The sequence below is a fragment of the Miniopterus schreibersii genome (assembly GCF_964146895.1).
Source record: "Miniopterus schreibersii genome assembly, chromosome: 13".
NCBI lineage: Eukaryota > Metazoa > Chordata > Mammalia > Chiroptera > Miniopteridae > Miniopterus > Miniopterus schreibersii.
The window spans coordinates 10,475,638-10,501,951 of NC_138113.1; the positions used below are offsets into that span (position 1 = coordinate 10,475,638).

The 26,314-nt window shown below is 38.9% G+C and overlaps 1 protein-coding gene across 25 annotated transcripts in view; it reads right to left on the reverse strand.

Moving 5' to 3' along the window:
* DTNB (dystrobrevin beta) overlaps positions 1-26,314 on the reverse strand; it is a 142,874-nt gene that overhangs the window by 67,307 nt on the left and 49,253 nt on the right. For 24 of the 25 annotated variants that reach the window (XM_081156765.1, XM_081156766.1, XM_081156786.1 and 21 more), the window contains 3 exons: positions 23,991-24,096; positions 22,937-23,103; positions 8,380-8,504 (listed from right to left, as the gene is read on the reverse strand). In XM_081156765.1, coding sequence (XP_081012891.1) covers positions 8,380-8,504; positions 22,937-23,103; positions 23,991-24,096 — 398 coding nt within the window. The remainder of the gene's footprint in view (positions 1-8,379; positions 8,505-22,936; positions 23,104-23,990; positions 24,097-26,314) is intronic. The other variant, XM_081156776.1, reaches the window with a different exon arrangement.

A 26,314-nucleotide genomic window follows, 5' to 3' on the forward strand; every position in this document is an offset into this window, starting at 1 on the left:
GAGCCAGTCAGAGGAAGACAAGTACCATATGATTTCACTTCTATATGTGGAATCTCATGAACAAAATTAACAAAGTGGAGACAAACTTGTGGATTCAGAGAACAGACTGACAGCTGTCAGTGGGGAGGGAGTTGGGGCTGAGTAAGAAGAGCAAAGAAAGAAAACTCAAGGACAGACAACAGTGTGGTGACTGCCAGAGGAAAGGGGGTTTGCGGGGCTGTAGAAGAGGGTAAATGGGGGACAAACGGTGATGGAAGGAGACTTGACTTGGGGTGGTAAACACACAATACAATATACAGATGGTGTACTGTAGAATTGTACACCTGAAACCCATATAATTTTATTAACCAATGTCACCGCAATAAATTCAATAAAAAACGAAATGTACTGGTGATTAACCACTAATAAAATAAATTAGGTATAAGGACTATGTGGTTAGATAATTAGATCCTAAGCAACAGCAAATTGCTTGAAATTAGGCTAGCAAAGAGTCCATCAGAGACATCAAGAGCTGGAAGTGTTATAAAAACGTTTTGACCAAAAGAAACAACTAATTTCTTTCAGAGACTCAGAAGTAGGAAAAGCTGCTAGAGTGTTGCTAGTTGATGATAGGTGAATTGGTTTGATTGAGATTTATTTGACAAACCTTGTGTACTTAATTTTCTCAACTCACCATGGAAATAACGCAATGAACCAACCAAGGAAATATGCCTGACATCTAGTGGAGGCTTTAGGTACTGTAGGTATGTGACCAGTAGTATTCTCTGAAGAAACATAAAAGGGTGGTGGGTATTATAGTAAGTAAAATAATCTAGTCAGAGAAAGGCATGTGATGATTTCTTCATGGGCGGGCTATATGACTATATAAATCACGGTTAGTGTCATTCATTCATTCAATGTACTTTAAGTGCCTACCATGAACCAGGCAGAGTCCCAGACTTTGTGGAGTTGACATTTTTGTGATATGATTTACTTTATTCTGAGGAAAAGACTTTAAAAGTTTAGAATACAGTATTTATGGCATCCTAACCATTTAAAACACTTTCAGATACATCATTCTTAACAATATCCTGAGATAATTAAGATAAGTTTTATTATCACCTGTTTCACAGAAAAGCAAACTGATGTCTGATTTTTTTTTTTTAGATCTCTGGATTTTTAAAAAAATATATCTTTATTGATTTCAGAGAGAGGAAAGGAGAGGGAGAGAGAGAGAAACATCAATGATGAAAGTCATTGATTGAGCCCGCAACCCGGGCATGTGCCCTGACCGGGAATCGAACCCCGATCACCTGGATCCTAGGTTGATGCTCAACCGCTGAGCCGCGCCCGGCCGGGCTGGATTTTTAATCTAGTTTTTGCTCCTATCATTTCACACTGCTTCCCTTCTATTTTTCAACCATCCAAATTACAGTCATTCAATATTCTCTCTTGATTCTAAAACTAACCACGGGTGCAAACAATGGTTCCATTCCTGTATGTTTCTATAATAACAATTTTTCCTGAGTCAGCATGTTAGGAAGTTGAGGTACAATAGGAGGAAGGCTGAGCATGGGTTAGGAGGCCTAGACTCTGTCCTAACTTCATTATACTGTAGCTGTGTGCTTGGGAAAGTCATTCCATCTCATCAGTGCCATTTCCTGATCTGTTAATGACATTTATACTGCAAAGGTTGCTGTGAAGGTTAAGAACAGGTGAGCAAAGGGCTGGGAACACTATGGGTGCTCCGTAAATATCAAGGGCTCTTATCAGATTCGTGAGGCTCTGAATAAATCTCTATGTGAAAAAGGAATTGTAAGCAATTAACACAACAATATACTTTACCTCTGAGTTTCAATTCCTATGTCAAATTTCCATTTAGGTTTTATTGTATTTCTGGGAATGCAATAATGGTAAAGACCTATGATTTTTTAATCTTACAACCTTCTCTCCATCTCCATTACCACCATCGTAGTTCAAACCACCACCATCTCTCGCCTGGGCAATGAAAAAAACAATAATTTTTCTTAAATGCAAAACTCAACATGTCCACCTCCTATCTAAAACCCTTCAGTGTGGGTTAATGCCCAAAAGCTCGGGGCCTTTGCTACCTCTGCAGCCTTCCTGTTGCCCTGGGTCCTAGCTCCCCCTCTGCTGGGAATGCGCCTCCCACTGCCCTACTCATCTTTTAAGCTTCACCGTGTTATTCTTCACAAAAGCCTTTCTTAAACTACCAATAAGGTCAAGAAAGACCAGCCCTGGCCGCTGTTGCTCAGTGGTTAGCACGTCAGCCTGCGCACCAAAGGGTCGCGGGTTAAGGGCATGTACCTGGGCTGAGGGTTCGCTCCCCCCTCCCCCATCGGGGCTGTCGTGGGAGGCAACCCGTCCACGTGTCTGTCTCAGGTCGAGGTTTCTCTTTCTCTCACTTCCTCCCTCCCTCCCTTCCTTCCACTCTCTCTAAAAAAGCAATGGAAAAAAATCCTTGGGTGAAGACTAACAAAAGAGATAAAGAAAAACCATAAGGTAAAGACAACTTGTTAGAAAATTACATATAGGGGACAAATATGTGATTTACATGATTTCTCAGAGCTTCAAAGTGAGTATCAACTGCTAAAAGGATGGCAAAGTCCAAACTGCAGGAAAATCATCAGGGAAAGAATGGAGTTGGACAGATGGCTGTCCCTGTTGAAAAATAAACTCAAATCCTATCTCATATCTAACAACAAAAAAAGAAAAAATCCATAAGTGGTAAGTATTTTATAGACAGAGGCACTATTACTACCTTGAGGTGAGAACATTATTTAAATACGAAAGGGAAGCCACAAACCATGAAAAAAAAACTTAACAAATCTGATCTTTAAACTAAAAATGTAAGAAAAATAAAGTTTAGAGACAGTGATAAATTCAGATAAATTTTGCAGCCTGTTTGACAAAAGGTTATTTATTCCAATAACAATACTGAATGTAAACTGTAATTGAGAAATAAAACTTTTTTTAAAGAAAAAACATTCCAGCTTACAATTTATAAGAAACATACTGAAAACCCAAAGACACAGAAAAGTTTAAGTAAAAGGATGGGAAAGTTATATCTGGGCACATACCTAGCAAAAGATATTAAAAGACATTACTAGCAGAGAAAATAGACTTGAAATAGAATGGTCAAGAATAAAGAGTCCCTACATAAAAATAAATTTTTAATTTCCTAGTGAAATGTATCATTTGGAAGGCTATAGAAGATTTGAGCAACATGATTAACAAACTAAACTTCATGGACATACAATCAGTCATTTACTACAAATTCTACACCCAACAAGCATAGGATAAATGCTACTTTCAAATTTACTTGGAACATGATAAAAACTAGATTATATGTTAGATAATTAGTATCAACAAATTTGAAAGAACTGAAAAATACAGACCAAAATAAAATTAAACTAAAAATTAGTAACAAAAAGGGACCTAGAAAACCCCCATATGTTTGGAAATTAAGAAAGTATTCTTCTTGCCTGGCCGGGCGTGGCTCAGCGGTTGAGCATCCACCTAGGATCCAGGAGATCGGGGTTTGATTCCTGGTCAGGGCACAGGCCCGGGTTTCGGGCTCGATCCCCAGCAGGGGGCATGCAGGAGGCAGCCAATCAATGACTCTCTCATCATTGATGTTTCTCTCTGTCTCTCTCCCTCTCCCTTCCTCTCTCTGAAGTCAATAAAAGCACTTAAAAAAAAAAAAAGTATTCTTCTCAAAGAAGAAATCATAACAGAACTTAGAAAATATTTAGGACTAAACAAAAAAATTACATAAACTTTGTGACACCACTCAGGTAGTGCTTAGAGAAATAAATAGCCTAAATGCTTATAGTAGGGGGAAAAACCTGAAATGAGTAAGCTACCATGTCTCGAAAGAAGTTAGAAAAAGAGTAGCAAAAGAAACTATAACAAAAGAAATAATAAAGGTGAAAGTAAATGAAATTTAAAATATAATGAATACAATAAGAGAATCATCAAAACCAAAAGTTGGTCCTCTGAAAGTCCTATAGATTTGACAAACCTGTGGCAAGATTTTTCAAAGAATAAAAGAAAGAAACCATAAATACATGAAAGTAGAAATGAGAAAGGGACATTAGCACACATACTGTAGATAAAATATTATAAACTTTGTGCCAATAATTTTGAAAATTTAGAAGAAACTGACAAATTCCTACAAATATAAATGTTCCAAAGTGACTCAAAAAGAAATAAAAAATAAAAATAGTCTTATAATCACTTTTAACAATTGGAATTAGCCATTAAAAATCTTTTCACAAAGAAGGCTAAGGGGACAAATAATTCCAATCTTAAACAAGCTCTTCTAAAAAATATAAAAAGAGAGCATGCTCCTCAACTTTTTGAAGAAAGCAAAGTAGGCAAACTTTGTCCTAAAGAAACAAACAACAACAAAAAGGGAAATTACACAACAATTTAACTCAAACATAGCAGAAAGCTAAACAAAATATTGGCAAATGAAATCCAGCAGTGTATTAAAAGGAGAGTTAATTTACATTTATTCCAGGGCTGTTTAAAAATGTAATTCACTACATTAATAGAATAAAGAAAATCATATGATCATCCCAATTAATGCAGAAAAGTTCTTTAATAAAATTTGACATACACGCATGAAATAAAGCAGTCTTAGCAAACTAGTAATAACAGGAAGCCTCTTTTACCTGAGAAACAGTTTATACAAAGACTACATCAAACAACAAGCAAAATGAATGCTGAAAGCATTCTCTTTGGGATTAGTAACAACACAAGAATGCCTATTAAACCACTTCTATTCAATATTGCACTGGAGGTTCTAGCCAGAATTATTAAGACCAAAAGAAAAAAAAGTATGATTAATGCTTAAAAATACAAGGAGTGGGAGAGAGAAAACAAAGCTGTCACTCCTTGCAGGTGATATAATTATTTAGAGAAAAGCCAAAAGGATCTGAGTATAAATTACTAGAATTAATGAGCAAGTTAAGCAAGATGACTACATAGTGGATTAAAATACGAAACCAATTTGCATTTTCATACACCAGCAACCAACGGTTAAGGCACGTAATTTCAAATAAGATAACCATTTGCACAATTATATACATTTGCCAAAACTCAGTGAATTATATACTTTAAGTGGGTGTATTTTATTGCACGTACATTATATCTTTAAAAAATTGTAGGAAAAAAGGTACCGTTTGCAACAGCAACAACAGTACACAAAAACCAATCTAACATACATAAGACTTTTATGGGGAAACTTATAAAGCTTTACTGAAAGGCATAAAAGGATATTTAAATAAATTAAAAGACACACACATTCATGGAATGAAAGATTTAATACTGTAAAGATGTCAATTTCCCCAATTTGATCTTCCGATTCAATGAACAACTGATCAAAATCCAACATAATTTTATTAGAAACTCAACAAGCTGATTCTAAACTTTATATAAAAGAGCGAAGAGCCCAGTTGGCGTGGCTCAGCGGTTCGGTTGAACATCGACCTAGGATCCAGGAGATCGAGGTTCAATTCCCAGTCAGGGCACATGCAGCAGGGGGCGTGCAGGAGGCAGCTGATCAATGACTCTCTCTCATCATTGATGTTTCTATCTCCCTTTCCCTCTGCCACTCCCTTTCTCTCTCCCTTCCTCTCTCTGAAATCAATAAAAATATATTTTAAAAAAAAAGAGCAAAGAGTAGACAAGATACTCTTAAAAAAAAAAGATTACTTAATCCCTTATAGTAATTAAGATAGTGTGATATTGCTTAGGGATAAACAATTTAACCAAAGGAACAGAAGAAAGAGCCCAGACACCAGACCATGTGTATTTGAAACCATTTATGACAGTAGTGGCATTGTAGGTCAGTAGGGAAATGATGGATTATCCAATAAATGGCTCTGAGACAAGTTATTATGCAAAAGCAAAGAAAGAGAGAAAAGAGAATTACCTATTCTATATCACACTATAAACAAAAATCTACTTCAGATGAATTAAAGATATATGAGATAAGGACATTCTCAAAACTTAAAAAGGAAAAAAGAGAAAACCACTACAGCCTGGCCGGGCGTGGCTCAGCGGTTGAGCATCGACCTAGGATCCAGGAGATCGGGGTTCGATTCTTGGTCAGGGCACATCCCGGGTTGCGGGCTAGGCAGCCGATCAATGACTCTCATCATTGATGTTTCTCTCTCTTTCCCCCCCTTCTTTCCTCTCTCTGAAATCAATAAAGATATGTAAAAAAAAAAAAAAAAGAAAACCACGACAATGTTGGGACAGACAAGGACTTTTCTAAAAAAATTTTAAAAGTGCAACATAAAAAACACTAACCAAAAAGGGAGAAACTTAACAAATTTAACCCCCAAAATGGATTACAAGCAAAAGGTGAAATTCCCAGTGGAACACAGCAGGTTCCGGGAAAAAAGCATTTTTTTCCCCAGCAAGAAGAAAGCAATGGGAAACTGAAGAAAAAACAGCAGTCAGAAAGTCAGTGCAATTATAAAGTCAGCAGGCATGCTTCTCAGCAATCAGTGTTGTGTGAGAGAGAAGTTCCCACTGAACTCTGAGGAACAAGTGCACAGGGTCATGAAACTGGAACCACACAAAAGAACAGAGTATTGCAGCACACTGTTTGACTTCGTAATACATGGCATTAACTGTGAAGGCTGTTATTTGGTTTTCAACTTTTAGATTTAATCCTTACTAAATCTCAGAAGACTTACATAGAAGAGAACAGAAATATCATCATTTTGACAATATAAAAGTAAAGGCACAGACGACGGAAGTTAGGAGGCAAAAGGGGAAAGAGACAGAAAGTACTTATTTTCTCATTTTACATAAAAGTCAAAAGAAGTTACAAGAAATGGAAGTTTAAGAATATTATTTAAAATAACAAAGCTGACCAACTTAAAAATGGTGATATAATTATGAAAAACTGGGGTGGGTTGATATATACAGTTATAAAGAATGTTGGTTTCTTATACCACAGAAGGGATTCAATAATGTCCAAAACTAGTAAGTCAAGAAATGGTGCTCTACTCCTAAAGTGCGGGTGCCATTCAGGAACAAGTCCACCATTGTTTCCACCCACAGTTCCAAAGCCATGGCTCAGAAATTTTCCCCAGGGGGAGAGACGTGCTTTAAAACAGAGAGCTCTGAATCTCTTCCCTAAGGAACTGGCTTTATCTGCAACAGAGTGTGGAAAAATTCAAGCCTAGAGCATTCTTGAAAATAGTGGAGGTTGTAGTGAAAGTCAATTGGAAGGAAATTGGTAAAATCAGTGAATTTCTAGGTTAAACTGCAGGCTAGCTAGTTTCACAGTAAGAACCCAGGGTAGGAGGCAGCTTGGAGAAGCCCTCCAAGGACCAGAACAAATCTCAAGCACTGACCTCAAGAACTATACTTCCAAAGGATGCTGAATTTGATTGAGACAGTGTGTGGAGCAAGTTATGCCCCAAGATATTGTTGAAAACAATAAAGCAATCAGCTGGCAAAAAAAGAAGAAAAAAAGAAATGGTGCTCTGAATGTATTATTTTGAGATCTGGATGTAGCCACTAGGAGATCTAAAAGCCAAACAAAACACAGTAAAAAGTGTGGGAGGATGTGCTGTGTTTCACTTTCAGCTCTTCTACAGCACTGAATTTTTAAACCACGTTTGTATTATTCTACCACCAGGCAGGTAAAAGACAACGAATGTGTACTCCAAGAGAAAAACTTCTAACACCTGCTAAAGACTAATCATCAAGAAACCTGCCAACTTTATCCAGCCGCGTAAACACCACCACCGTTTAACGCAGTGAAGAGATCAGAATAGAGGCTGAATCTTCCCTCGTTTTCCTCCTCCTTACTTTTCCTCTCGCTCTAGTTCTCTAACATTTTTGGTCCCTTTAGCTTTCTAGCATGAATATTCAATTAAAAATATATATAAAACACTAGTTTTGTTTATAAAATATAGCCTTATGTTTCCTAATTTTCTCTCAATATGGGAAAGAGTAAATAAGGTTGATTTTCATTTCCATGTTGTCTAAACTAAGTTTTAAAATCTATGGGCATTACTGCTGTAGAGAAGAAATGATCTCAACCACTGACGTAAGGGAAGAGCACCCCAACAACAGAAGGCAACCCTGCTAAACCTAGCACAATAGTTACTCTTAATGCATTCATGTTTCTTTTGGAGACTGCAATGTGTTACTGCACCTTCAGGGCTCAGGAGCTAGGTTTCCATGTAGACATTTATGGTGATTTAAAGAGATGAAAGCTTGAAGTCTATGGTCCCCAAAACCAGAGGTTAAATGTTCATATTAGGTGATACTTAGTTTTGATCCAAAAGAATTTATCAAGGTCTCCAGTTCAGTCTAATCCACATCCATACCCAGGTATATACTTACACTATATTTGCAAGGTCAAGTGGTTTCTCTGGTTGCTCAGGAAAAACAGGATGCGGGGGTTCTCTGGTGGGTACACATCCCAAAGATTTACTAATTGCATGGCTCAGCTTCTTTGCAGGGGATTTCTGTGTCAAAGTAGAAAATAAGGAAATAAGGAATTAAATCTTCAAAAGCATGAAAAAGAATTTCAAAAGAAATGGTGACAAGAACTATAGAAAAAAGCTTTTCAAATACCAACCAAGTTTCATTATAATCAACATTAATGGGTTCTGCAGAAAGGAACCTACAGTTGCTCCAAGGTCATCTGTGGTCATTCATTTCTGTGCTTCCTTTCTCATCTCTACACACACACTACCAAGTGACTGTTAACTTTCCTTTTGAACACCTCTATGTACACTTTGCATAGATTCTCTTTTGATACTTCTGGATCACATTTCGATAAGATGTAATAGTTAATTCCCTAATTGGAGTCAGAAATTTTTGTTGGGCTAAAATGTTGAGAGCTGATGGCTTTTGAATGTTAGCATATTAGCTAAGCCACATGCCAAAATGTGCCTATTTGGAGAATATTCCCCCCAGAAATGTGAGGCATAAAATCTGGTGTTAAGGGTCTGGCTATGTGCACAGATACAAGGAAGCACACACACACAGGCAGCCTGCATCTGACTCGTGACTAACTCACGATATGCTGAGGTAAAAACTGAGTTGGCACACTAATACATTTCTCTGGAAGGTAGAATAATATATGCCATACAAAGATTATCAAGTCTAAGATTTAACAGTAAATATACACCAAGGTAAACAATATGCCACAATTAAGTAGAACATTCATGATTTAAAGCAGGCTCTTTACAGGATGCTGACTTTGTTGTCCACCCATTCCCTTTGAATAACAGTGTTGTCTGAGATTTTCTTCGCAGGATAGTAACTGCAAGGTTTAAACACTTCATTTTACTGCGTCTGCAGTGTGTTACCACATGTGCCTCCTTAACTGGAAAACGGAACTTGCTTCCAGCTGTGTATCTCATCAATACCGTGTCTCCACTGAATTTTTATATTGTGTTTGCGTGTATTTTAACACAAAATAAGCAAAAATCTGTTTGTCCTCAAGGCTATATAGGCAAAGTTAGTTAATACCTTGTTTAAAATAACGATAGAATAATACCAATTTCTTCAGATACTTCATATATTGGCTCCAAATCACCTACCACTATCCCCTTCAATCCATTAAATTCTGGGAAAAGTCTAAATGTAATCTAATTTCCTGAAAATCATATGGAGCTAAACAAAGCCGAAATTCTGAACCCCCCCCCCCCAACAGCCGTCTACTGTCCCTTTGCCCAGTGACTGACTGTGACTGATTTTTCCTCCTCTAATCCATAGTCTACACTGCCCCCCAGACATCAGTCTTCTGCTTAAATCTTTCAGAGGCTGGCAATAATCTGCAGAATTCGATCTAAGTCAACGCCATCTTATCCATGGCTTTCACACCTGGCTCCCGCCTCTCTCACCCTTCCCTTCGCACTAGCGTAAGTGACAAGCTGCTCAGGTGAACGCCACACTGGGTCTCCCAGCGCTCTGCATCTTGGCACCTGTCGTTCTGAGGTCTGCTTTCCCTGGTCTGCTTCTCTGGAAACTTTCTGCTCAGCTCTCAAGACTGCTTGCGGGCCTCTCTTCCTCACTGCTCCACATGTCAGCACCCACCCTTCCAAGCTACCCATTTACCATGTAAGGCTTCCCACTGGTGCACTCCCCATGTTATATTGCATTTTTAATTTACAGAGCCTATCTCTGTTAGACTGGTGCTCTTGAGGGGTAGGATCTACATTTTATTCATTTGTGTATTTCCAGAACCTGTCCTACAACAGAATATGTTATTTGAACAAATTATTTGCCTAGATGAATTTTCTAGATTGCTTTTTACCTGACCAAACCACATATGTCTTAGTTTTTGAGAGTTATGATACAAGGAGACAATCAGAGGACAGAGAGTATCTAAATTTGCCTTTACAACTAAACACAACATCTGTAATCCATGTGTTAATTTCATGACTTTTTGCTCTATCTGGGAACCACCTGGGCCATTAATTCATGCAGTCTATGCGAGATGGATTATCATATAGACTCCTAGCTGCATCCTGAGTAATAACGGCCTGAAATCACAGGTTCCATACATATAATTTACAATAAACATTAAAATAACTACATGACTGTTAAAATAAAAAATGTTTCCCTTTGCCCCACCTAATACTCTCCAGCAGTATGCCTGTTGTGCTTTTGAAAATTCTACTTGAAGTCAAGGTTTAAGATTAGATCCAATTTCAAGCCTCAAAAATATAGATAGAAAGGTAAAATCAATACAGGAAAGTCAATTCTAAATAATTAGAGTACATCAAAAGAGGCTTGATATGTAGGTAAGGAAAAAAGTAAGAAATAAATATATACAGGAATTAGAATATTAACTATGGGCTAGCACCAAATCAAAAAAGGGTATTACCCTGAAAAATTCAAAGATGCACATTCAATTAGGTTGTCTAAATATGTAAATAAGTGATTTCCTTAAAAAGATCTCAAAGACTGAATTATGATACAGACCTGAATCGAATTTCACTGTGGAGTCAGTTTAGGAGGCTAACAGTAACAAGGCTGTAAGCAAGCTTCAAAAACTGCTGTGGGCGCCAAGACTGGGGCATTACCTCTTCTGGCTGCCTGGCCCCTAGGACAACGCCCAGACTTAGCAGTCAGTCACTAAATATTATGGCAGCGAAGGGAGTGAGCAGGAAGAAAAGCAATCAGGCCTAGGGACTGGTGGCTCCCACACTGCATTTATGCTACTGTGCCAGAAAGCTCCTTTAGGTCTCTGTACCTCCCCCTCACTCAAACTCTAAAACTGCTATATGGAGAGGCCTTAACCTAGAAAATTAAATCTCCTCCAAACACTTTTAGGTGCTGATTTTCAATTTTTGTGCATTTTCAATACCCTCAATCTACTTCACCCAATTTCAAAACATTTCCAACCATCTTTAAAATTTTAAACTATATATTTTTACAATTAAAAGATATATCACTGTGTATAAAACATACAGGTACAGTTTAACCACTATAAAACATGTATCCATCTACCTACTATTATTCCTGAGAAACAGAACATTATAGTGAGTCTGAAGCCTTGCTGTGGGCCCCTCCTAATACGGCCCACTCCCACCATGCCAGATCCTCCTGGTAACCAGTGTCCTGGATTTTGTATTAACCATTTCCTTCATTTTATTACATTAGCAATTGTATATAAATAACACGATTCATTGAATACATGTTTAAAACCTATACTTACTTTTTTTCCCTGCAACTTCCTTCTTTCACTCAGAATTATGTTACAATTCATCCATACTAACGTATGTAAGTGTAATTCATTCATTTTCCAGTTTGATTGTACTTCATTACTTAATCATATAATTTATACATTCATTCCACTGCTGACGAACACTGGGTTGTTTCCATTTTTCCCTCGTTCATATTGCTGCTATAGACTTTCTTGTCCGTGACTCCTGGGGGCCATATGTAAGAATTTCTTAAGAGAGGAATCACTGGGTCATGAGTTGGGCACATTCAATTACTAGGCACCACCAACTTGTTTTCACAAAGTGGCTGCACTAACTTCCACTCTCCTCGGCCGTGAGACTTCCTGACTTTCCACATTCTGGCCGAGCCTTGTTATTGACAGACATTTTAACGTTTGCCAGTCTGGTGGGTGATAAATCAAGTCGTATGTGGTTTTAATTTCTAATTCCCTGGTTACTAAAAAGACTGAGCATCTTTTCCTGTGTTTATAGGCCATTTGTGTCTCGTCTGTGAAATTCCTGTTCCTGTCTTTGGCATAGTGGGCTGCCTTTCTTTTAGTGACCTCTAAGAGTTCTTTATAACTTCTGAATGTTAATCCTACGAAAGTTATGACTTGCAAACAACTACTCTAAGTCCTGTTTTTCCGTCTCCCTATTCTTTACGAAGTCATCTTTAGATATAACATTAGTCCCAGGTTAGTAATCTTTTCCTTTATATTTTGTTTTCTGTATCTTAAGAAATATTTCCCTCTCTGAGGTCAGAAAGAGAGCGTTCCATATTGTCTTCTGAAGTTTTATTCTCAATCTACTTAGAACTGCCTTCTTTGGAAGGCATGAGGAAAGAATCCAATTTTATTCCATACAGAAAATCAACTGCCTCAGGATCTTTTAATAAACGGCCCATAATGTCCTACTACTCTCTATCCCTGTGCCAGCGTCGCATGACATAGTTGCTGTCGCTTCCTAGTCTCTTTTCAGGTAGTATCAGAGCCCCAAACGTATTCTCTCTAGGAGTGTCTTTATTGTTCCTGACCCTTATAATTCCACTAAGATTTTAAAATCAGCTTGTCACTTCCCACAAAAAACCCTACTGGGATTTTGATGGGAACTGATCAAATTGATAGGTAGTTTTTGAAAGAAATGACATCTTTATGAATGTATTTATTTCCTCATACATTTAAGCCTTCTTTAATGTCTTTCAGTAAAGTTATAAATTCTTGTCCATAAAGAATATATGCATCTCACCCGGCCAGGCGTGGCTCAGTGGTTGAGCATCAACCTAGGATCCAGGTGATCGGGGTTCAATTCCCGGTCAGGGCACATGCGTTGCGGGCTTGATCCCCAATTGGGGGGCATGCAGGAGCAGCCGATCAATGACTCTCATCACTGATGTTTCTCTCTCTCCTCCCTCTCCTTTCCTCTCTCTGAATAAAGATATATTAAAAATATATATATATATATGCATCTCTTAGTTATTTTAATTTACTATTAATATATTTTATTTATTCTTATAGCTTATATCATTATTTTAATTTTTTCCTGTTACTTTTATCCTTTCTTATCTACATTTTAGGTTTTGTTTTATTTTTATCATTTTAATTTCCTTTTTTGGCAACTATAGTCTTCAAGTAGAATCTTCCAGTGGTTTCACTTTTACCCCCTGAAATGGCAGTAACGTTTATTAAGAAATTAGTGTCAGGCACCTGATCGCTGCTTTGTACACATACCTGGGCTCATTTAATCCTCCAGTAGTCTTATGAATTAGATGTTAACGGTCTCAATTTTATAGGTGTGAAAACTAAAGCTTACATAAATAGGCCCATCATCATTTTTTCATGGTACAACACAGCCTCTCAACAGGTAAAATTACTCAGAGAAAGAACATACAGGGATTGGGAGAGACAGCCTGGATGGTGAGACATTCTTGCAAGGAGTCAGAAATAGACTAGGGTCACCAAGTACCACAATGAGGGTCATAAAGGGGAATCGCAACTGAGGTGGGAGTGGGGACACAGAGTTTCCAACTGAGGGGCAGACTCCAAGGTAGAGGGCGGGAGATGGCTTACGCTGTAACCACTGCACTGTGTCCTGCGCCAGGGCTGAAACTTGTTTTCCTCACATTCCCGTGGACCGGGCATTAAGACATTCGGGGGAAAAAGTTATTTTGAGCGCGGATGACTATATTTTCAATCAGCTGGGAGCTAATTCCTTGCAAAGCACAGTCTTCAGCTCAGGGTACATGCTGATAGGCCCTGACACTTGGGAGCACAACAGTCTAATGGGAAAAGCTCAGGATTGGTGCCTTGAAGGCCATTCCTGTCATGTTCACTTCAAATTACTCTGATTATATCATCCTGAGCATCAAGCCACCATTTGAGGGGATCTGAGCTGAAACGTAAGCCTATTAAACCCTCAGGTCAGTCAGGAACCCCCTCTAGCTGTCTGAACATGAACACTGACCACAATCTTAGCAGTTGTACTCTCGCCCTAACTTAAAATCCAGTAACTCTAACCATGCCTCAACTACGTTCATGTCATAGCTCATCATTATTTCAGCTGCAGCTTATTTTAAGCCCACCAAAATTAGGTATTATTATTCTATACATGACACTTAAATTTATTCACATTTACCAATTCCACTGTGTACCATTTCTTCTTGTATCCCATTTCTTCCTTACTGCTTCAATTAATGTTTTTCCCCAAAGTATATCCTTTATTAGGTCCTTCAGCAACGGTCTATTGGTGGCAAACCCATTAAGCCTTTGCTGAAACTGTATCTTTATTTCTTCTTTGCTCTTGAACAGATGAGGTAGGTACAGAATTCTCGGTTGATATTCTCATTTTATTCTTCCAATCCTTTAATCACCTTTCACATTTTTCATTTCCCTATATCTGTGTTCAACATTCTCCATCCTAGTTAATTTCTTGAGATCTATTTTCCATTCCCTAATTTTTAGTGTAGCTGTCTCTAATTTGCTATTTAACCCCTCAATTGAGCTTAACCTTAATATTTTTATTTCTAGAAGTTCAATTTGGTCCTTTCTTCATATTACCTTGTTCCTTTTTTTAAATGTCACTCCTCTAAACTTACTTCTATTCAATATTGCACTAGAGGTTCTAGCCAGCATTAATAAGACCAAAAGGGGGAAAAAAGTATGATTAATGTTTGAAAGTATAAGGAGTGGGAGAGGGAGGAAACAAAGAAAACGATCACTATTTGCAGGTGATAGAATTATTATAGAAAATCCAAAAGAATCTGAGTATAAATTATCAGAATTTAGGAGCAAGTTAAGGAAGATGACTATATAGTGGATTAAAATGCAAAAGTAATTTGCATTTCCGTACACCAGCAACAAACTGTTCAGGTACATAATTCCAGAAAGATACCATTTTCATGACTATATACATTTGCCAAAACTCATCAAATTATATACTTAAAGTAGGTGCATTTTATTGCATGTAAGTTATATCTCAAAGGAACTGTAGGAGAAAAGGCACCATTTGCAACAGCAACAACAAATGTAAAGTTTACAAGAATTAATCTAAGCAATATAAGACCTTTCTAGTGAAAAGCTATGAAGCTTTACTGAAAGCCTGGAGGCAATATATGAATCCCAGAGGCTACACAGAGGTGGGCGGGGGAAAGCTGGGAGGATGGGGAGGGGAGGAGGTAAAGGAAGCTAGAATAACAGATTCAAAGGCATGAAAGTAAGAAAATAGGGTGGAAAAAGCAACTGCAGATAGTCCAATACTGTTACAGTGCTGCCTGAGTGAAAGACACAAATGAAAGTCCCAGATCAAAGGCATAACTGTAAGCGCTTTCAGAACACTACTCCACCAGAGTGAACTTCAGTGTGTTATAAATCATCTCTGGTTTAGAAGCTGCTTCGAGCATGCACTGAGCAGAGAGGTCTCTGGCTCAAGTGAAGTAACAGACTGCACAGCAGGATAGAATGAGGGAGAAGTGTGACCAATACGTTAGGTTTGGGCAAAGGGTCTAATCAACTACAAGGGGCAGAGCCCACGAGCACCGTGGAAGTATGTTCACAGGCAGCCAGAGTCCCAGGAAAGGCTGGAGGTTAGGGAGCGCGAGGGCTGGAAAATCAAGACCTGCCGTGTGCTCTTGGTACAGCAGCACTCTGCGGGGCCTGGAACATAACAGGCACTAGACATGTTTACTGAAGGAATACCAGGGCAGAAAACCCTTTGCCTGGTTAGACTGACCCGTGTGGCTACCCCTGGGCACGCAACAACTCCAGCGCGTTACAAACACTGCTATACATCAAGGCAGCAACAGAGCCAGCAAAAGCATACACTATACAGATACACCAGCCAGCAACCAAAGACAACCACCATGATCATCTAGCGCTGTTCTGAAAGTGTTTCCCAAACTTGTCTGAAGATAAAAAACTCATGCGGTACTTGTTTAAAAAACAAAAAGCAAAGCAGATTCCTTTGCCTCAATCCAGACCTACTAAGCTATAATTCCCAGGAAAAGAGGCCTGGTACTTTATATATTTAAGAAGCAGCCCAGATGATTCTTTTCAGGCAATTTTTGGAAGCACTTCTCTAGAAGCTCTTGCCAATACAAAGAGGTTAAAAAAAAAAAAAAAAAAAAGGTGTAATGACTGGAAAATGACTAAGTTGTTTCCTATAGATGATACAGTTACCTACCTAGAAGTCCAAGAAACTGACTGAAAAATTATTAGAACCATGTATTGCAGGAAAGCCAGTGAGATTTCCAGATGGAAATGTCCACAAGACCACTGAATACGGGAGCCTTAACTTAGACAAAAAGCATGGGCTGGAAGTAGAAATTGCAGAAATTTATCAGTGTCCAGGGGGTCATCTAAAACCTGGAACTGCGTGAAAACATTCAGAGAGAGGGCACTACAAGACAAGACAAGAGCCCAGGAGAGAATGCCGGGGAACATAACATCTGCTTTATCGCAGATAATCAAAAGGTTCAATTAATAAACAATGCAGGAATGTTCCACAGTTGGACATTTCGTAGTCACTCAATGAAGATAAGATGTAATGAGCACGCAATACACATATATTAAATTTATTTAGAGAAACAGTTCTACCCTAAACCAGAATCTATAGATCTCACAAAGTACTAGATAAGCAGGTAACCATCACAGATAAATTTGAGTTAATGTAGAAACAGACAAGCAGTTCACAGTGCTGGGTCACAGAGACCCCTAGTCCTCCCACACATGGAAGTGGGTGCACATTCTCCAGTTCAGCTCTGCTGGCCACCTGTAAGAATCAAAAAAGATCTAAAGCTGGAGAAAGGGCTGTGGCTAAGTGACAAATGCTAGAGGAAATTGCTCATTTGAAGAAATGCTTGGTCTGGGTGAAGTCATATATTTCTCCGCAATGGAAAACCTTCCTGTCATCTCTTTGCTCTAAGAATAATGAGGCTACTGCTGAAAAAGATGCCTTATTGTTTCATAGGCTACACACCACTACTGTTTTCGGTAAGCATCCATCTTTTTAAACAGCTGGGTCCATTTCAAATGGTCTGCCTTCTAACTCAGCACTTTTGCAGCTGTAAATGGGTTTAAGAATCAATAGTACATCCAAATACCACAGTCGAATGGGGACAATGTTCAGATGCTAAAAAGAGCAATATTTAAAACATACCAATCAGCCTATTGACAACGCTGATAAATGCCGTCAGGACGCCTCTAGCCTGTTCCTTCTCTCTCTCAGATGACCCTGGGAAGTCCATCATTTCAGAGGGAGGGCCTTCGCCAGTGAAGCAGTCAGCGTAGCTGTGGGTCGGAAGAACTTCAGGGCACTTCTCCCCAGACCTTCGTACCACCCCGACAGGAGTAAAGAGAGGAAGCCAGAGTTCTGCAAGCTCCTGGCAAAACCCCCTTCAAATCAACTCTCACAGCGGCAGCACTGTGATCTGCCTTGGAGACTATCTGGAGCCAATTCCAGCACAACTTTTATCGGAGGTTATGCTTGTTTCATAAGAAATCCAGGATTCCTGCTGGATTCTCATTCCCATAAGGCTCTGCACATCCCGTGACATGACCCCATCGCCCACTAATCCTTAACTCCCAAATCCCTTCTACTTGTCTTCATGGTCTCCCATCAGCACAACCCCTTCTTCAGCTGAGAATGTCTTAAGTGTTTCCCCTGAAGCCATTCAAGCGGCAGCTGCTTTCTCTCTCACACCCCTCAAACATCTCCATCTCCAGGTGAAGGAGATGTCCTCTTAAAACCTCACTGCCATTCTCAGATCCTTTCCCCTTTTCTTTAAAACTAGTTTTGAATGTCATGTCATCAGACTCAAACCCTAAATATCCCTCCACAGTGGAGTCCAACATTACTACTGTCATAACTCTTGCTGACTCCCACATCCACAAAGTAGACCTTTCCAACACATGAGCTGTAGTGGGTTGAATGGTGGTCCCAAAAAACATATGTCCACATCCTAATCTCTGGAACCTGAGAATATTATCATATGTGGAAAATAAGTGAATATTATCTTTAATGGTTAAATATGTGATTAAGAATCTTGAAAGCAAAAATTTTTCCTGGATTATCTTCGTGGGCCCCAAACACAATCATGTATCCTTGTAAGACAGACACACAGAGAACAGAGAGAAGAGGAAGAGGCAATATCACCAACGAGGCAGCGCAGCAGCCACAAGTCAAGGAATGCCAACAGCCACCAGGAGCTGGAAAAGGCCAAGATGATGTGACAGCTAATTTGTCAGCTTGCCTGGGCTATGGGTTACCCAGATATTTGGTCAAACATTATTTTGAGTGTTCCTATGAGGGTGTTTTTGGATGAGATTATCAGTAGAATGAATAAAGCAGATTTCCCTCCCTAATACAGGTGGGCCTTGCCCAATCAGTAGAAAGCCTAAATGGAACAAAAAGGCTGAACCTCTCCTGAGTAAGACAGAATTCCCCCTGCCTACGTTTGAACTGGGACATTGTCCTTTCTCCTGCCTTCAGACTTGGATACAGTCTCTTCCTGGGTCTCAAGCCTGCTGGTCTTGGGACCAAAACTACACGATCAGTTTTTCTGGTCAAAGGCCTTCAGACTCAGACTGGAATTACACCCTCAGCTCTCCTTGGTCTCCAGCTTGCCAATTCAACCTGCAGATCTTAAGACTTGTCAGCCTCCAGAATCACGTGAGCTGATTTCTTATAATAAATCTCTTTATATTTATGTATCTCCTCTTGGTCCCATTTCTCTGGAGAACACGCACTACTACAAACAGATGTAAGCTACACTAAACATCTTGATTTCAAACTTTTGGTATCCAGAACTGTGAGAGAATAAGTTTGTTTTAAGCCACCAAATAGGTGGTAATTTCTTATGGCAGCCCTAGGAAACTTACACACTGGACTTCACTGAGCCCCTCTCCTTCAGCAAGCTTTCCCCTACTCTACACTGGCCACCAGTTTCACAGTCACATCACAGTACATTTTATTGCCAATCAGTCGACATCATGTAAAAATCATAATTTTGAGCACCCCACTCTCATACCAACTATCTTTCTAGCCGCCTCCTAGTACCTTACCTTCAACAGTGCTTCAACCTCAGAGGGACCTATACTCCACTGAGCCTGCTATCTTCAATAAGTCCCGTATCTCCCTCACGGCCTCATTTCTCTCTTTAAACAACCTACATTCCATGGTCCACTATTACATTCATTTCTCTGTATCTTACATTCCCACCAGCAGTGTATCAGGGTTCCTGTTTCCTCACATTCTCATCAGCACTTATCACTGTTAGTCCCTTTTTTTTTTAAATCCTCACAGAGGACATTTTCATTGATTTTGAGAGAGAGAGAAGGATGTGAGAGAGAAACATTGATCAGTTGCCTCCCCGCTGGGGGCTGGGGATTAAACCCACAACCTAAAAGTATGTGTCCTGACTGGAAATCAAATCCGCAACCTTTCAGTGCACGGGACGACACTCCTACCAACTGCGCCACATCAGCCATGGCACTGTCAAGTCTTTTTATTTTAGTCATCCTTGTGGGTGTGAAGTGCTATCTCATTGTGGTTTTGATTAGGCATTTCCCTAGTGACTAATTATGTTAAGCATCTTTTCACGTGCTTATTAGCCACTTGTAAATCTTGTTTGGAAAATGTCTATTCAGATTCTTTGCTCATTTCCCCCCCAATTAACTTACCTTATTTTTTTATTGTGGTAAAAAATACATGACATAAAATTTACCATCTTAACTATTTTAATTCTCAACTGAGGATATGTTCTTTAAAAATTTTATTTGAGAGAGAGGAGAGACATCAATGTGAAACTTATCGGCTGCCGCCTGTACATGCACCAATGAGGGATCAAACCTATCTTAATCATTTTTTAAAATTTAATTTTATTATTTTTTTTTAAAATTTTTGTTCAAAATATTACAGTCCCTTTTTCTCCCCATTGAGCCATTCCTCCCTGCCCCACCGCCCTCCCCAGTCCCTCACACCACTGTGTTCTTGGCTTGTGCATATACACATATAAGTTCTTTGGTTACTCTCTCCCCCTCCGCCCCACTTCCATCCCTCTGAGATTCGTCAGTCTGATCCATGCTTCCATGTCATTGAATCATTTCTGTCCATTGGTTTATTAAGTTCTTTAGGTGTACAGTTTAATTGTGTTAAGTTTATTCACACTATTATGAAACAGATTTCCTGAACTTTTTCATCTTGTAAATCTGAAACGCTATACTGACTAAACAACAATTCCCCTTTTTTTCTCCCTCACCCCAGCTCCTGGTAACCATCATTCTACTTTGCCTCTGCCCATGTTTAAATTGGGTTACCTGGTGTTTTTGCTATTGTTGAGTTGTAAGAGTTCCTTATAATTCTGGATACAAGTCCCGTATCAGAGATATGATTTGCAAATAGCTTCTCCTTTTCAGTGGGTTGTCTTTTTACTTTCTTGACAGTATCTTTTGAAGCAGCAAAGTTTCTAATTTTAACAAAGTTCAATTTATCTGTTTTTCTTCTGTTGCTTGTGCTTTTATTTTTATTTTTTATTTTTTAAAAATATATCTTTATTGATTTCAGAGAGAGGAAAGGAGAGGTGGAGAGAGAGAAACATCAATGATGAGAGAGTCACTGATCAGCTGCCTCCTGCATGCCCCTCCTGGGGATCAAGCCTGCAACCCAGGCATGTGCCCTGACCAGTAACTGAACTGTGATCTCCTGGATCATATACAGGTCGTTGCCCAACCACTGAGCCATGCCGGCAAGGCTGCTCATGCTTTTAGTATCATGTCTAGGAAGATGCTATACACTCCAGGGTCACAAAGATGTTTTGTTTTTAGAGTTTTCTGGCAAAAAGGGAAGCCAACAATCTTAATTGTTCCAGGTCTACAACAACACAATTTGTTCTGACTTCTTAAAGAAAATGGTTTAATATCACTACTGCCCAAACAGCTACAGAAGACATTTATTTTTTTAAAGTAATAATATTAACAGAGATTGTTAAATAAATCCAAATACTTCCTCATTTATAGATTTTAAAGAAAAGAATAAGTAACTGTTCAGAGGTGAAGTCTGCCATCTACTGGGAAGAAAGGTGAAATTTTCACAGCATCCACTGAGTTATGTAACTGCCTCTCCTGAGGCAATCTACTAACAAACTGTGTCTGTATACGTTGTATAATCTCTCTCTCTTGCTGCCATAGAGTAACCAAGGGAGAATCAGTCAAAGTCCTCTTGGTAAAGTGAAGACAAGGGTAAGCAGAGATTTGAATGCAAGGCACGGAGGGGGGGTGCAGAGAATGGAGATAGGTTTATTTCTAGCCTCTGTGCATATCAAGAAAGGGTTAAGAGTTATGCATATTTTACCATAATTAATAGGAAGAAAGGAAAGGAAGTGGGCTTAATTGGGTCACCTCTGTGGGACTCCACCAGGACACTCTCTGCCCTTACTCACTCCTCTCCCAATCAGACTGGTTGGTTTTAGAGAAGTAACGAACATGCCTGGCTCACCTCTTCCCCTCCCTTGTTTCCTGGGATCTGCAAAGGCCACAGAGCACACATTCCCCCAGCTCCCAGAGCCACAAGCGTCGAGGCTCTAGTCCCTGCTGGAAAGGCCCACACTGGGTGGGAGTACATATGTTCAATTTAGGGGCTACTAGCAAGTCCAATTGTTTTCTCACAATCAAGTTAAAACATTTAAAATAACTCCTCAAACAAAAAAATACTGGAATTTACAGCATAACAAGACCCAGAATAGGATGTTCATTTAAATAAAATTTTATGGTTAACTGTAACTGAAAATCTATCTAATAAAAAAAGAAATTATCTCTAACACATTCTCAGAGATGTAGGAAGTAAAGTGTATATACCTGAGTTGAAGTTTGCTCTTTTTAAAAAAAAAAACACAACTAACCCCTGATATAAATTTACTTGCTTTTTTTATTGGTTGAGTTTTAAGAAAGCTAACTAGAAAAAAGAACAAAAAACTTTTTTTGTTACTTAATACTTAAAGTCCAGTAGAATGACCATGCTTAACAACTTTGATCCTGAATTATACTAATAACCCTATATGTTTTTTCTACCCTTTAGCAAACCCACTAACCAACAAATAAAAACTATAGAAAATGGTAAAAACTCTAAAAATAAATTGGAGGAAAGGGGAAAAAAATTATCAATACTAAGTTTGTTACATGATTTATAAACACAACATAAAAATCAGACATCAACCTCCACCTAAACAGTGTTATTTAAAAGACTACTTTTGAAACTAAGGACACCAATGTAGCAACTGTAAAATACAGTATTTTCCCAATCTTAGAGAGGCAAAAATCTAACTCCTTTATTTCATACAGCTTTCTTTGCAACACTATAAACATTAAGAAAATTTGCTTGAAAAAAAAGAACTTTAAATCTTTACTTAAAGCTCATAGAGTTGTATGATTTTAAAATAAGAAGAAACTCGCTTTTTACTTTGGAGAGGGAGCACTGTAACATTCCATTTTACTGAATAAAAGAGGGCCATTTCAGGTGTAATAGTATCTCCATCCTGGAACTTCAAAAATTCTGCTTTTAAAATCAAGTGATGAAGCACAACGTATTTGCAACACCAGTCCTAAATGTCAGCATTAAGATCTTATTACACCACATCCTCATTTGTAGGCATCTAGCTGGAAATAGGCCCAAGTGCTGTTTCTGATGAAATAGATCAATAGTTGGAGACAAAGACTGAAACACAAAGCAATTACCCAAGAGGAATGCTCCTTCATCTGGTGTTGGTTGCTGTGAGGACCACTGGCATGGCCACGCCAAAAGCAATTTTGGCAGAGCTGGTAGTTGTGGCACTGCTGGCATCGGTACCGGAAACCCATCATACTCTCACACCGACAATAGGAGCACTCGACGGGATGGAAGACTTGCAGAAGGAAACGGGAGAGAGAAGGGCAGTGGAGAAGGAATGGGATAAGAGAGAGAAAAAAATCATTCTCATTTGGGGAATAAAGTCAATACAGTAGAAAAACTAAGATTAAAAAAAAAAAAGTGAAAACAAAATTAGAACTGAAGACTCCAAGATTTCTCCTAGTAAGTTAACCAGCCATTTATTAGAAATAAAGAGAAAGACAATAAATTAAGGAAAAATTCTTTGAACCACCTTAGAAAATAGCCTTCCCTTTAACAAACTAAGAACCTAAACAAGGAGATAAACTGAGAGCAATAGCAGAAAAAAATTAAGAAGTTACTAAGAGATAAGTGCCATTTCAATTCCAAGTGAAACAAAGGTTTACGCCAAATTACTGAGAAGGACACTGAGAGTAATTCAAGGTAAAATAGTAAAGGAAAAACTGAAGATGTGTGAAACCCAGTACTAAGTTCTACCTTAGCTACTTTCCTTCAAATGATTCAAAAACAATTATAAGTTTTAGTGGTTGATATTGAATATGTCCAATTTTTTAGACCTATGATTTTTGTAAATTAAAGGAAAAAAGTAGCCATGACTAAATCAGGTGGGTTCAAGCCAAAAACCACCACCTGGAATCTCAGGGGAAAAGCCTAGAGTTTGAACCACAAAGTTTTATGACACTGCAACCTCTTGATATCCTATCTAAGTAATAAGACCCCCACCACTTCTTTTTCTGAAAAATAAATATTCTTCTTTTGAAAGCTAAAATCACAAGTTCAAATGATAAGAGTGCCAGCAAATATCAATTATAATGTCAATCATAATAGCTAAGGACATTACAAATACTCTCAGTTCACACACTTCCTACAGCACAAGGAACGAACGGGACAAGTTCTGCTTACCGTTCTCAACATGGGCAAGCCTGTGCATGAGAGGCAGCCAGACAAGGCACTGCGGAGGCGGATCGGCCATCAGGGTGTCTAAAAACATATTTAACATTATCTTTTTCTGTGAAGAGAAGAAAAACAAATATACTTTATATTTTTCAAATACCTCTGAACTCCAGGATTAAGTTAACTTAGGACTCTCCCAGCCACGTTATAATGAATTACATGTGGAATTTTACTGAAAAATAAATTATTTTAATTACCACAGACACTGCTACACACTATAACTACACACTACTCCTATATTCAAGTGCACTTCCACATGCGTTATTTTATCTGGGTCTTAAAACAACTGTATACGGTAAATGGGTTAGGTATTACTCTCTTCATATTACGGATGAGAAAATAAAAGAACATAGCATTTAAATAGCTTGTAAAGGTCCTGCCCAAATCAGACACAGAGTGGGACTAGAACCCAGATATCCTTCCAATTGCTATTCCCGCTACGCAGTGGGGAGCAGCCATCCCTCACCTGACTATGAAACATCGATGAGAACAGGAGCTAAGGCTGTCAGGGTGTCTACCACATTTCCAGCATTCATAACAGTGCCGGGCACACAACAGGCATTTAATAAGTAATTGTCGCATATATACCAACAAGAGGGGCAAACACTCTTAAACATCATGTAATAACCTTCTCATCGACATAAGGGAAAACTGAAGCTCCAAATAGTGAAGTGATTTGATCAGGTCACAGAGAGAGTTATAAGAAGGATGACATTAGAACCTAACTACCCAAATGCCCGTCACAGTACTCCCTCCATTATACCATCTCCCTAGCTGGACTGCATTTTTCTGTCCTATCTTTATATCTGTCTCTTAAACAAACGCCTTGTAAGCTTCCACTATATGGGAAACACTGCTAAAATTACGTCCCATGCAGACACAGAAAGTTAGAAAACAATCTAGAAAAACATAGTCAGATTGATGTAGACAGAACAAATGCTCGACAGTATTTCAAGTTAATGAATTTTCTTTTTATTTTCTCTAACACACAAAACACCTTTCCAGTTCCAAGAAGAAACCAAGAAGGAGGACCCGGCCGGGTGTGGCTCAGCAGTTGAGCGTTGACCTAGGATCCAGGGAATCGGGGTTCGATTCCCGGTCAGGGCACATGCCCGGGGTTGTGGGCTGCAGCCAATCAATGACTCTCTCATCACTGATGTTTCTCTCTCTCTCTCTCTCTCTGTCTCTCTCTCTCTCTCTCCCCCCCCTTTCCTCTCTGAAATCAATAAAGATATATTAAAAAACAAAAAACAAGAAGGAGGAAAAGGCCGTGCCACATAATCAGCTGTAGAAGTTCTCTAACTAACCTGGACACCGAGGCCCCCACTTAAAACTTTATTCCAGCCCGGCTGGGTGTGGCTCAGCAGTTGAGCGTTGACCTAGGATCCAGGCGATCAGGGTTCGATTCCCGGTCAAGGCATGCCCGGGTTGCGGGCTCGATCCCCAGTAGGGGGCGTGCAGGAGGCAACTGATCAATGACTTTCTCATCATTGATGTTTCTATCTCTCTCTCCCTCTCTCTTCCTCTCTCTGGAATCAATAAAGATATGTTAAAAAAAAAAAACACACAAAAAAAACTTTATTCCAAAAGATGAGCAAAGTGAAAGGGCAAACACAGGACCATGAGATGCATAGTCCAGTAAGCAGGTCTTTTCCAAGCCCTGGCCCCACCATTCAAAGGCTGAGGAGTGAGGAGACACTGAGTATTAGGGGTAGGTAGGGTAAAGCCAAAAGACACCCAAATTTCATCTCTCTCCCCCAAGTAACTGCGTTCTCAGTCCCACCACTTAAAGTGAAAACAGTATAAAAAATGTGGTGCGTCCCCATTAAACTTTAAAATACTTTATTTCAGAAAAAAAGCTAGAAAAGATAAAATTGGTTAGAGCTGACAAATACTTTGCCAGTTTATTACTGGCAAAATAAGTCAAATAACTATGACTTTTACCATTAATATATTCGACACAACTGGGAAACAAGGCAAGCAGGCAGTGTGGTGTTTCGTCAGGAGGTCAGGGACCTCCAGGATTTTCACCTGATCCACCACAGTCCTTCCAACAATGGTCCCATCATGCAAACACTTGTGACCACACACACTTAAGTCTGGGTATCTTTTTGGCAGCCATGAGAATCGTGATTTCACTCTATATAAACTGGAAGTCATTCTTATTGAAAATAATATTTAAAAGAAAAAACTGGTAAGTAGGGAAGCGGGGGGGGGAAGATAAAATAGATGGCAGAGCACGAAAGAGGCTTTTGCAATAAAAACCTGAAAAA